Source organism: Vairimorpha ceranae (genome assembly GCF_000988165.1).
Source record: "Vairimorpha ceranae strain PA08 1199 chromosome Unknown NODE_101, whole genome shotgun sequence".
Classification (NCBI taxonomy): Eukaryota; Fungi; Microsporidia; family Nosematidae; genus Vairimorpha; species Vairimorpha ceranae.
The window spans coordinates 1-12,027 of record NW_020169396.1 but is presented as its reverse complement, the minus strand read 5'-3'; the positions used below and the strand labels follow the sequence as shown (position 1 = coordinate 12,027).

At 25.4% G+C, this 12,027-nt stretch overlaps 4 protein-coding genes across 4 annotated transcripts; 3 read left to right on the top strand and 1 right to left on the bottom strand.

The window, feature by feature from the left end:
• Window positions 1-815: 815 nt before the first annotated feature.
• On the bottom strand, window positions 816-1,652 carry AAJ76_10100010376 (hypothetical protein; the record flags this gene model as incomplete). Its single annotated transcript, XM_024473677.1, has 1 exon — window positions 816-1,652. One exon carries the CDS (start codon window positions 1,650-1,652, stop codon window positions 816-818), a length of 837 nt encoding a protein of 278 aa, XP_024329949.1.
• Window positions 1,653-6,418: 4,766 nt separating this feature from the next.
• On the top strand, window positions 6,419-6,553 carry AAJ76_1010005609 (hypothetical protein; the record flags this gene model as incomplete). The annotated part of the gene is made up of 1 exon (XM_024473679.1): window positions 6,419-6,553. The coding sequence occupies one exon, from the start codon at window positions 6,419-6,421 to the stop codon at window positions 6,551-6,553; it is 135 nt and encodes a 44-aa protein (XP_024329948.1).
• Window positions 6,554-7,587: 1,034 nt separating this feature from the next.
• AAJ76_1010004440 (hypothetical protein) lies at window positions 7,588-7,956 on the top strand (the record flags this gene model as incomplete). Its single annotated transcript, XM_024473678.1, has 1 exon — window positions 7,588-7,956. The coding sequence occupies one exon, from the start codon at window positions 7,588-7,590 to the stop codon at window positions 7,954-7,956; it is 369 nt and encodes a 122-aa protein (XP_024329947.1).
• A 3,164-nt stretch (window positions 7,957-11,120) lies between these two features.
• AAJ76_101000907 (hypothetical protein) lies at window positions 11,121-11,498 on the top strand (the record flags this gene model as incomplete). The annotated part of the gene is made up of 1 exon (XM_024473680.1): window positions 11,121-11,498. The coding sequence occupies one exon, from the start codon at window positions 11,121-11,123 to the stop codon at window positions 11,496-11,498; it is 378 nt and encodes a 125-aa protein (XP_024329946.1).
• Between the last annotated feature and the right edge of the window lie 529 nt (window positions 11,499-12,027).

Sequence of the window (12,027 nt, the reverse complement as noted above, 5' to 3'; positions counted from 1 at the left end):
TTGAACATTGTAAGACTGACAGTTTCTCTGCATAATGGTTTCTGGTCTCACCTAAGAGAGCACACTCTATCAAACAATGTTCTAAGTCTTCTAGTGGCCCCTCACACAGGAAGCATTTACTTCTATAAACCATTGGGATTCTGTTAGAAGTTGCCATGCGCGATGACCACTTAACTAGATTACATCTTAATCTAGTATACGTTCTAAATAAGCACGATATTTGTCAGTTTATTCAGCAGTCCATGTTGTGCAAAGGCTATTAACACTTGCTCTAAAACATTTCCCTTGCGTGCCAACGCTGCCATTATATTCAACTGGTTTGGTGTCAATACCGGCATAGCATAATTAAGAGCTGCCAGCTTTTCTAAACTTATTTTAGGCATAATTTTGCTTAAAATCTCACCTCAAATCTCACCAGTAGTTCATTCAGCTATAGACCAACAGGCTGAGCTATCATTTAATCTTTAACATCTTTCCTAAAAGACAATTTAAATGTTAATAACAACTTTCCCTCGCTGTATTCATTTAACCTTCTTATCTTCAACAACTCCTTCACGAACTGTTGTATGTCATCCTTTTCCTTATTTCTGAAAATAAAAACAACTTTATTGTTCGTCACCAAATGTTGGAACAATATATGGATATAATTATTTTATAAAAATAATAATTTAACACGTCAAATATATTAGAATTAATTTAATAAACGTTGGCACGTCTCATTGTTCCTACAAGTGTAATTGAAAGTATAAAGTAAAATAATGTAAGAATGAGATTCTTTTTATATTTGTAATATTAAAATAAAATATTTTTATTAGTTAATCTTCTGATTCCATTATTTCGAAACACTTAATTAGTATTACACTTAAAAGCGAATATTTGGAATTATTCGGTGTTATACCAGCATATTTCTGCAATGTAGTGAAGCAATGTAATTCTAGTTTTTTTTTGCTCACTATATTTTTATTAACCAAAAACCATAAATGATAATACTTTTCTAGTAATAAAACTTGGGATACAGATAAATTATAAAGTGTAACAAATTCATTATATTTATCTTTTTCATTAACTTCTCTATTCTCACCACTATTTTCACATACATTACTTTCATCGTCTTCATCAACTTTATAATATCGATCACATGCACGCAACTCATCCAATTCATTCCATTCAGGATATTCATTAACTTCAACATTAAAGTCGCTTTGACTAATAAAATCAAATAGTTTGGTTTTTTCAAGGTAAAGTTTGAAATTGAGATTGTCGAATAAATTTTCCTTAAATTTTTTAAGCATTTTAAAAAATTTTAAATTCTGTTTCTTCAATAATTCCACCTCTTCTGGATCATTTATTTTTTTTGAGCAACAATATTTCTCAGTTATTTGATCCCATTCAGTTTTTTCTACATGAGTCACATATTTAAGAAATTTTAGCATCACAAAAAAATCATTTCTTCTCAATCCTCTTTTTCCAACGTCTTGATGGTATAAATCTTCAATCTTCTCTACGTCATCCATTTCCCGAAATTTTGCATTTTTAAAAGTGCAAAAAAAGTCCCTAACTGATTCGCTGATTTCTTGTGCATTTGTTGCTAATTTAAACCCAAAAAATAATACTAAGATATTTGTATTACAAAGTACTTCTTTTAATTTCATGTGGGGGATATTTTAAACTTTTTATTTATAATAAAAAGAAATAACTATTTTCTAAATTAATATTTTTGATAAATTTAATTTTTAAAACAACATTGATTAAATAGTTAATTTTTGTATTAGTCTCATCATTTAAACTTTTTAATTTATAGTGAAAAAGAAATAAGAATTTTTTTAATAAATATTTTTGATAAATTTAATTTTTAAAACACCTTTATAATAAAATTATTTACTTTTTGCGTTAATTTCGTCAAATTTATAGTTGATTTGTAAATGTATTAACAAAATTTAAAAAACATTTAATTTATCAATTTTAAAACTTTTAAAACGCCTAAAATAACAATTTACAAATATTTTATTTAAAAGAAACAGTAATTTACTTAAATTTTTAAAATTGTAATCTCTTTTTTTTAATGCATTATTCAAAAAAGAATCAAAAATAATTTGAAGAATATATTTGTCAAAAATATTGTGTTAAATGCAAAGAAGTTTTGCCTTTTTAATAGATACAAACGTGTATGCTATAAGCATTTATAAAAGCGTAGCATTGGAAGAAACACGAGTTTAATCATTAAAAAAATTACAAACTTAACATGTTAAATATGTCAGAAATAGTACTATTGAATATTGATATATTTTAATAATTCTTACAATACACCCGTCCTTAAAAAGTTTTACATATTTTACACTACACCCCCTAAAAAAGAATTACAAAATTTCTGCTAGCCATAATTTATCTCCTACCTTCAAACAAAATTTTGTAAGAATTAAATCTTTTCTTGTAACAATTTACTTTTTTGACCACTACAAATCCAATTGCTTATTTAAAGCACTATTGACTTTTACCAAACTTTATCTCCCGCGAAAATTTTTTTATTTAATTGGCTTTCTTCTGTAGATTGTAAATCATATTCTATTGTATATTTCTTCAAGTTATTCTTTACCTTTTTATTAAACAATGCTTTTTATCTTGTAACATCTATTCCTTCTTGTTCATTCATATTATTTATCGATCTACCCTTGATACATTCAATTGGAGCACAGCCAATCGTTCTGTAAAAAAAATCATATAAGCATTTCTTGCCTTTTTGACACATTAAGCCTAATTTTATTTTAAAAATTTTGATTTCTGTTTAGTTTCATACCCTATGTCTTATTTAATCTCATCACTAGCCCCGTTGTAGTCGGTTTATATAGTGGTCTGAATTTCGATAGGAATCTTTTTTAATTTGCATATTCTTCACACAATATATTCTTAAATTCTTTCCTGCTATCAGTCAATATTACCTTGAGTAGTCCATACTTTTAACAATATATGTATCAATCAGATAAGCAATTGTATTCATATCCTTTGTATAGACAGAGATTACTTTTGCTGTTTTTAAAAATGATAAATCATTTTGAGTATAAATTTGAATCCATCCTTGTTTTTTCTGAATAACCTTATAAGATCTATTTACCATATATCCTCCAATTTTTTTGTTATAATGAATATAATATCTTAAATTTGGCTTGCGGGCTTTTTTTTGACATATTTGACGATTTTTACACAATTTTCATTGTCTTAATTCATCTCTTTCCAATGATGCTTAACACTTAAATTAGATTTCATATTTAGTTTACACATGCCTAGCCAATTATGATCGAACTCTATCAAATCATGCCTCTTAGTTCTTTTAACTTTATTGATTTTATTTTCTTTATTCGCTTTAATACTATAAATTTCTTCTATCTTAAAATCCCTGCTCAAGTAATTACTAAAGTTTAACTTCCTGAGATGTCTTAAATTTCAAAATCATGTTCTTGTAAATTGATAATTTCCTAGCTAAATATTGTTTTAATATTTCTTAACTTAAAAAGATACTTTAATGTTTGATGATCTATCTTCAATATAAATTTTCCAATAAGAAGATATTTTTTAAAATATTGAAAAGTCCTCATAAATGCTAAGAATTCTTTTTCTATTGTTGAATAGTTTTTTTCCGTCTTATTATACAATCAACTGTAAAATGCCACTACTTTCTCTTCTCCTTTAATTAGCTGAGTTAAACTGCACCATTTCCTTCATTAAATACATCTGTAGTCAATATAAATTGGTTTCTCATATTTGGGATATTAACTAAGGTTGATCTGTTAACCCCATTTTTTGGCTCATCTATGGCTTTTAAAAATTGCTTATTTTTAGCCCAATTTTTCCAGAATTTTTTTTCTCCTTCAATTTTTAGCCCGATAAGCTTGTACGGTGGATTACTATATTAGCACTATCTTTAATAATCCCAGAACAATAATTATACAGTCCCAAAAAAAAATTTAACTTCTTTTTGTTAGTTAGCACAGATGGCTCTAAGATATTTTAAATCCTTCGATCATCTACCTTAACTCTTTTATGAGAAGTAACATCTTCTTATATTTTTATATCCTTAATTCTAAATTCACGCCTTGATGAATTGAGCTTATAGCCTGCATTATAATACTACATGATGGCGAAAGACCATTAACAAATTAATTTTAATATTAGATTAGTTATATAAAAAGTCATTAGCGCATAATAATGACTAGACGTTTATAAAATAATTGATGAATTTAAATCAGTAAAGCTATTTAAAGAAATTTTATATATAAAACATGTTCAGTAAAAACAATTCTTTAATGTCTAATTACAAAGCCCAAAAGCGATTATCAACCTGTTACAGCAGGACCTTCATTGACACATCTATGAATGTGTGTTAAAAGACATTTAAAGAATGCCATAGCCAACTATCTTTAATTTATTTGGAACTAGACTCACATGTCTTTTACGTTAATTTGCCATTTATTATATATCACTATGTCATCCATATAATCTATTACAAACTTAAACAAATATCTTTTTTAAAATATTATTCATTGTTTTTTTGAAACGTTACCAGGCCAAAAGGCATTTTTGTAAACCCGAATAAGCCTTGTCTGCATGCAAAGGCCGCTTTTCATATAATGTGGACATATGCCAATTTGATGGTATCATGATTCAAAATCTAGTTTCGTAAAATAAATTGTTCCCTCTAATGCATCTAGAAATTCATCAACTTTAAGTATTGGGTGTGCATCCTTTACTGTAACACCGTTCATTCTCCTATAGTCGATACACAGTCTGCTTCCCTCGTCCTTCTTTTGTACTAAAATCACTTAACTTTTTTACAAGCTCTCAATTGGACTAATTATTTTTAATTATATTTACTTTTTAACATTCTCAAAAATTTTTTCTTTTTGTTCCCCAACTTGTAAAGTTGCGCCATAATGGGTTTAAAATATTCTGTTTCACTAAAAAAATTTCACAATACTTTTCTAACTAATTTTCAAAGATTCAATAGAATACCCCTTCCTTGACAAAATTTAATAAAATTTTTTATTTGTTAAAAAGCTTACATCCTATAATACAAAATATTTTAATGTATCTTGTAACAAAAAGTTTGTCCCTAAACACATAGCTATCTAACTTTAAATTCAAGAATATCTTGCTCAAGGACCCAAGTACCGATCTATTTACAGCTTATAACTGTATACTCGATTTTTTTGAACGTTGTACCTGCTGGTAAATATTCTAGTCTGATCAGATTGACTTCAGCCCCTGTGTCTATTAAAGTATTAAAATTTAAACTCCTCAAAAAAAGATGCTTTCTTTACTGCTGCCCCTCTAACATCTATGTTTTCAAAAAAGAATTAAAATAAATTTATCAAACTCTTCCTCTACTTCCTTCTATTTCTCACCCGACCGACTCTTTTAAATTCTGTCGGATTCATTAACCTGCCTAATATTATTTTCTTTTTTCTAAAAAGAGTTATATTTGCATTGGGTAACAATATGTCTCTGTTTATTGCAAACAAAGCATCTCATCTTTATAAAAACTTTGTTTTTGCGTACCATCGTTAATTCTTACTGTATAAATTCCTATTATATCATTTTAGGGCCTTGCTAGGACCCACAATTGTTTATTTGTAATGTTAATATTTCTCATCGCATTATAAATATAAGTTTATGTATGCCCACCTTTTTTATTATTAATAAGCACGATATTTGTCAGTTTATTCAGCAGTCCATGTTGTGCAAAGGCTATTAACACTTGCTCTAAAACATTTCCTTTCTTGCTAACGCTGCCATTATATTCAACTTGTTTAGTATCGATCCCCGCATAATTAAGAGCTGCCAGCCTTTCTAAACTTATTTTAAGCATAATATTGCTTAAAATCTCACCTCAAATCGCATCAGTAGTTCATTCAGCTATAGACCAACAAGCTGAGCTATCATTTAATCTTTAATATCTTTCCTAAAAAACAATCTAAATGTTAATAACAACTTTCCCTCGCTGTATTCATTTAACCTTCTTATCTTCAACAACTTCTTCACTAACTGTGTATGCCATACTTTTCCTTATTTCTGAAAATAAAAACAACTTTATTGTTCATCGCTAAATGTTGGAACAAAACATAAATATAATTATTTAAGTCAATTTAACCTGTGTTGCACGATTTTCGATATACACTGTTTTAAAAAAATTTTATCCTTATTTTTAAATATTGCATACGAAGAAGAATATTTAAATATTTTTGATTTTTTTAGAGACATTATAATAGCTAAGGGATGTTTAAGATGTGGAGAAACAATTGTTTTATCTACTAATAATTATGTTATTTGCACTGACGAAATTTGTAAATACAGATATAATATTTTTAAAAATACTTTTTTTCAAGACTTAAAAGTATCTTACCTTACTTTTTTTTAAATTATTTATATGTTTCTAAATAATGTTTCTGTAAACCTGATTAGGAGTATTGCTTCTATTTCTGTAACATCTTTGTCTTTAATGATAAATAAATTTAATAAAAAGTTCATATTTGGTAATTATGTTAAAAACTTATCTTTATGAGGAGAAGGGAAATTATTAAAACAAATAAAAGCAAATTTAAAAGGCGTAAGTATAATTGAGGGCATTCTGTTGAGGGAATCTGGGTTTTTGGTGCTGTAGAATGGGTTACAAGAAATATACTATTAGTTCCGGTTGAAAGAAAAAGTAGGGAAGTTTTAGAAGAGATTATTTTTAAGTCAATAGACAAAAATTCTGTTGTGTGTTCTGACTGTTGGAATGCCTACCGAAATTTAGGTAATCATTTTTATAAGCATTGTACTGTAAATCATTCAAAAGAATTTGTTAGATATAGCGCAGATGGTAGCATGCATACATACAAATAGCCTAGAAGGAAATTGGTCTGTTGTAAAGAGAAAATTTCCTGTAAAATGTAAAACTTCTAGGTTAATTGATTTTCACCTTTTAAGATTTATACTATTTAGGAACGATAGATGTCCTAAATTGTCTAAATTATTAGTACTTTCTCTTTTTCATACTTAAAAGAAAATTGAAAAATAAATTAATTAATTGCGAAATAAGTACATCGATTTGTTTATTAAATACATTAAAAAATAATTGTCCACTTATTTTTTAAAAATGTCTGAAAAGAAGAAAAAACTATGTTTTAAATACTTTACATTTTCTTTTGTTTTCAATTTTTAAAATAAAGGTAAAATTTTTTTAAAACGGTGTATATCAAAAAGCATGCAGAACTGGTTAAAATTCTCCTAATTAGCTATAGAACTGAACTTAAAACATATAAACAATATGCCTAAATAAAGATATTTAAACAATAAAATGACTAGTATCATTGTGTAAATAGAAATCTGTTTGAATGTGAAATACTGTTAAAATTCTTATTAATTACAATTATTTTAATTAAAAATATTCAAAAGGTTGTCAGTAATTAAATTGTTTTATTGTAAGGTATTATTTTATTTAAATTTGTATTAAATGTTATAATTTTAGAAAATTACTTTTGCGGCTTTTTTAAAAAATTTTACAAAAATGGTGTTTAATTAATTAAAATTTAAAATCTTTATGCTTACCCCAACATGAAGTTAAGCCAGTTTTCAATAATATTTACGCTACTAAGTATACTTAAAGGAACTATTAAAGGAGGATTAGAAGATCATATTAAAAGGATTGATCAAACTGACGCTGCTGTTCGAACACAAGCCTTAATGTATGAGCCAAGAATAGACATTTTTTGTAATAGAGGTGTTATGTACGTGTACTGTTTTTTATTTGTAGTTGTTGGCTTAGTTTCTGCATTTTGCATTGGATTTTCACTGTGCTGCGGTCGTAACTTAACTATGTATTTTTTTAGTGCTATTTTGCTGGCAGATATAATTTTTTTTATTCTTTGTCTTTTAATGTATAGGTTTTGGGAATGTAGGCCGGTTGTACGGTCACGGGTTTGAATAAAAATTTAAAATAAGCTTTTTATTTAACAAATCTTAATTATCTTGAGATGTATACAAATATTGATATTTGTATTGTAGTTAAAAATTTATTAATGACAATATTGTCATCTTATTTGCTTAGTGATCATCAATAACATATAAATAATCTTGTTCATTTTTCGTGTTATATTCTATTGGAGGAAATTAAGCAAAAAATCCCGTTTTTTAATGACATTCCCTTTTTTAAAAAAATATTCATTTTTTTAATTTTTAATGAACAGGTTGTTGTGTTAACTATTTAAAATTTTTTAAAAAAAAATTTGAGTTACTAAACAAACAGTAATTGTTATTTTGAGTACTTTTTAATAAATTTAAATAGTGTTTAATCAAAAAAAATATTTAATTTTTGAATAATTTTTTTATTCATATTATTGCTCCAGGGAAAAATTTAGATGCGAAATTAACTTTGTCTCATTATTCTTATTTCTTTTTAACATAAAACGTAACAAATATATTCTAATACGAGAGAATGTTCTACATCTAAAAGATACATCTTTTTTAACAGCTACCCAATACCTTCAATAGTATTAGTATGAATTTTTACTGAATTTTCAGTATTTACAAATTCTTTAAAATGATAAACAGTGTTATGTTGTTTATAGTATTTTCCTAAATCACAATAAGCTTTCTGTTTTATAATTCTCATACCACATTTTTATAATGAACAAAAAATTTATTTTTTAATTTTAAACGTCACATATTAGTGATTTAATTTAGGTATTGGTTTATTTCTTAAAACAATTATGTTTATTAGTTTAACATAAATATAAATAAGAAAATTAATTAAAAAATATGAGTAAAAATGGTTCTAATCACCGCACATCTTTTAGTCACCGCAACATATATACAAATTAAACTTATTATAACAAAAACAATTTTAACTTGGGAATTTACGAATCTTCCCGTAACATCATTAAATGCTTTCTTGCCATAGGCACAATTCCTGGCAAGCACGCCACTTTCCAACAATCCGAATATATAATAGTATTTAATGAATTCGGGTAAAAGTTATTTTATCTAAAATTAGTTTAGTTTTTATTGTTACAAACATAAATAATATGTTTCTTGTTTCTCGTTCCACAGCTCCGAAAACCCACTCTCCTTCTACGTGATGTCCCTTATTGCATTTTTGCTTGCAGAACCTACTTTCATCTATTTCGACTATGTTTTTTTTACCACCTAAGAGAATATCTCCTGCATTCCTAATAAAATATTCTTATTTTATTGAAAAGCAATATTATCCGGGGAATCGTTGCATTGGGAGGCCCTGTAATTACTGATATAAATCTATCATGCAAACTACTTAAAAAGAGTTCTATAACCTTTAATAAAGCTTTTGCATCATTTTATTCTTTGCAAAAACTGTATTTTTTAAAATACTATAGCGTGCTTTACAAATACTTGTTTTAAAAATAACCTTGTTATATGTACTTAACTTTATGTTTTCTTTGCATTTTATGTATTCTTTAGCTATTATTCAAGTTTTAAAACCTCCTTAAATTTGAGCATATTCTTCTTCTGTTTGTAAAATTTTAAAATAAGGGAGTTTTTTAAAAAAAGGGATGACATTTAAAAACATGTTCTTTTGCTTTTTTTGACCTATTATTGTTTTAGTCTTTTAAAACTTTTATGGTATACATACAGGCTTTCAAAGTCGCTTTCGAAATATTACTAATTCAACATCGAGGATTCTTTATAAATTAAAAATATTTGTATAAATTAAAATTGCTTAGTTGCTACATACACCAAGATATTATCTTTAAACAATGCTTGGATTTAGACTGTATTTATGTTTTTTTACTTTAAATATTTTAGAGCTCTTAATAATATGTTTGTAATTAATATAGGAAATATTTGTTTTTAGTCGTAACGGCGTTTAAATTATTAGTATCAAATTCTTAATTATACTTTAATATAAATTTACTTAACGACGTTTTTATGTCAAATTTAATTCTTTAGAATTTTTATATTGTAACGAAGTAAAGAAAAGCTTAATTAATTAAATTTATATTTAAGTCGTTTAATGCTTGAATTTTGATATAAATTTTTATTTTTGATTTTAAGATATGTTTATGTTTTATGCAAATGTTCCAATTTAAAGTAAGTTGATTTTCTAGATTGTGAACATAAAATAAGCTTTTTTTTGTAAAAAATTTAGAATTGCAGAAATAAAGTCATTTTATAGTGTTCTTTCAAATAGGCCAGATTTAATTTGATGTTCACCACATATTTTTTTATATTTTTCTCTTTTTATAAAAACTTTTTTAAAATGAACTTCTAAATTTTATTTTATATACACAAAAAATTTTAAAAGAAGTATACACATACAAAATGAATGAAAAAAGAGAAGGACAGTACGTCAAAGCATTTACTTAGATAAATAATAGAAATAATAAAAATATTAGCTACAACAAACACACTTTTATTTGCTACCTCTTGAAGCAATACTTTTGTTTTGGTCACCTCATTCGAGGTTACCACATTAATATATTTTGAGAAACATCTTTAAATAATTTTTATGTATAAACCCATTTTTTTATTCAACGAGCATATTAACATTTAAAAATTAAAAAACTGTATTAAATAATTTACAATATGATTTGTTCAAAGATTAAAAAAAATTCAAAAATTATAAACTAATGTTTTTATAAATTGATCTTTATACTTTCTATTTTTAAGCTGTATTCTTATTTTAATTACTTGATTTATTTATTTAACAGTAGATATTATACTACTTTTTAAAACTGCTATCATACGCTGCCCTTTTAAAAAGGAGATTTTATATCACTTTTGTTCTAAACATATTTTTACAGTTAATTAAACTTTAATCGATCATAATCGAATAATTTGTAAATTATTTAAAAATTTTTGAAGTTAAAATTTGTTAAAAATATATTTTTTAAAGTTACTTACATATACACCCACAAATTACAACTGTACAAAAATTAAAAATAGAATTTTTATCAAAATTATTTTTTTATTATTTTACTTGATTATTTCAAATCTTAAAAAAATAAAATAACTAATTAACAATTATATTTTTAAAATTTTTTTTAAAAATACATGATCAAAAAGGATAATTACTTTTTCAAAATTATAAATAACTGGTTCAACTTACCCCTATGTTTGCAATTGTTTTTTTTTTAAATGTTTTAGCTTATACACATGAGTCTGTAACATTATCTTTCCCTTTAGATGTCGAAACAAACAATGATGGTATTAGAAATTCAACGGGTCATTTTACCCAAGTTGAGAATGACTTAATTACGGGCATTAGAATACAAACCCCACCATCTCAACACGATGATTTGTCGACAATTAAAAGATTTAAAAATTTTATAAAGAAACATTCGATAACGTTACAAATAATTTCTTTTATAATATTAATTTCCCTTGCACTTTACGTACTCACTGTATTTGACGCTGCATGGTATAAATATATTCAAGTATTAATTATAATATCCCTCGTTTTTTGGTATTTGATGGCCTCAGTTTTTTAAGTGCATTCAAAATATTTGTTAGTTTAATAAGTGGAGAATCCAGTGATTAAGTTATGAATCTTACATTGAGTATAAAAATCAATGTTATGTTTGTATTTATGGTGAAATCTTTTATTAAAGCCAATATTATAAAATGTCAAAAGCTTCGACACTTGACATACATTAAATTAAAAAATTACCATAAATAAAGATCACCTCAGTCTGGCATAATATCACTTCTGATAAGAGAAATAAATCATTTTAAAAATAAAATTTATTATAGGACAATACCTCTAAGGAAAATGTCAGTATTTATCCTTTATTTTATCAATTGTTATTTATATTTTTAATATATACTATTAATAATTTTAATACTACTTTAAGATTTTTTTAAAGAAACGTAATATCTATGTTGCGAAAAATTTAGTTATTTTGAAATAATTAAAATAAAACTTTACTAAGTTTATTGGTGTAATATAAAATTTTCAGATATTTTCTCTTACTTTTACACAATTTAATATATATACTAAATTATGTGCTATTAATTATA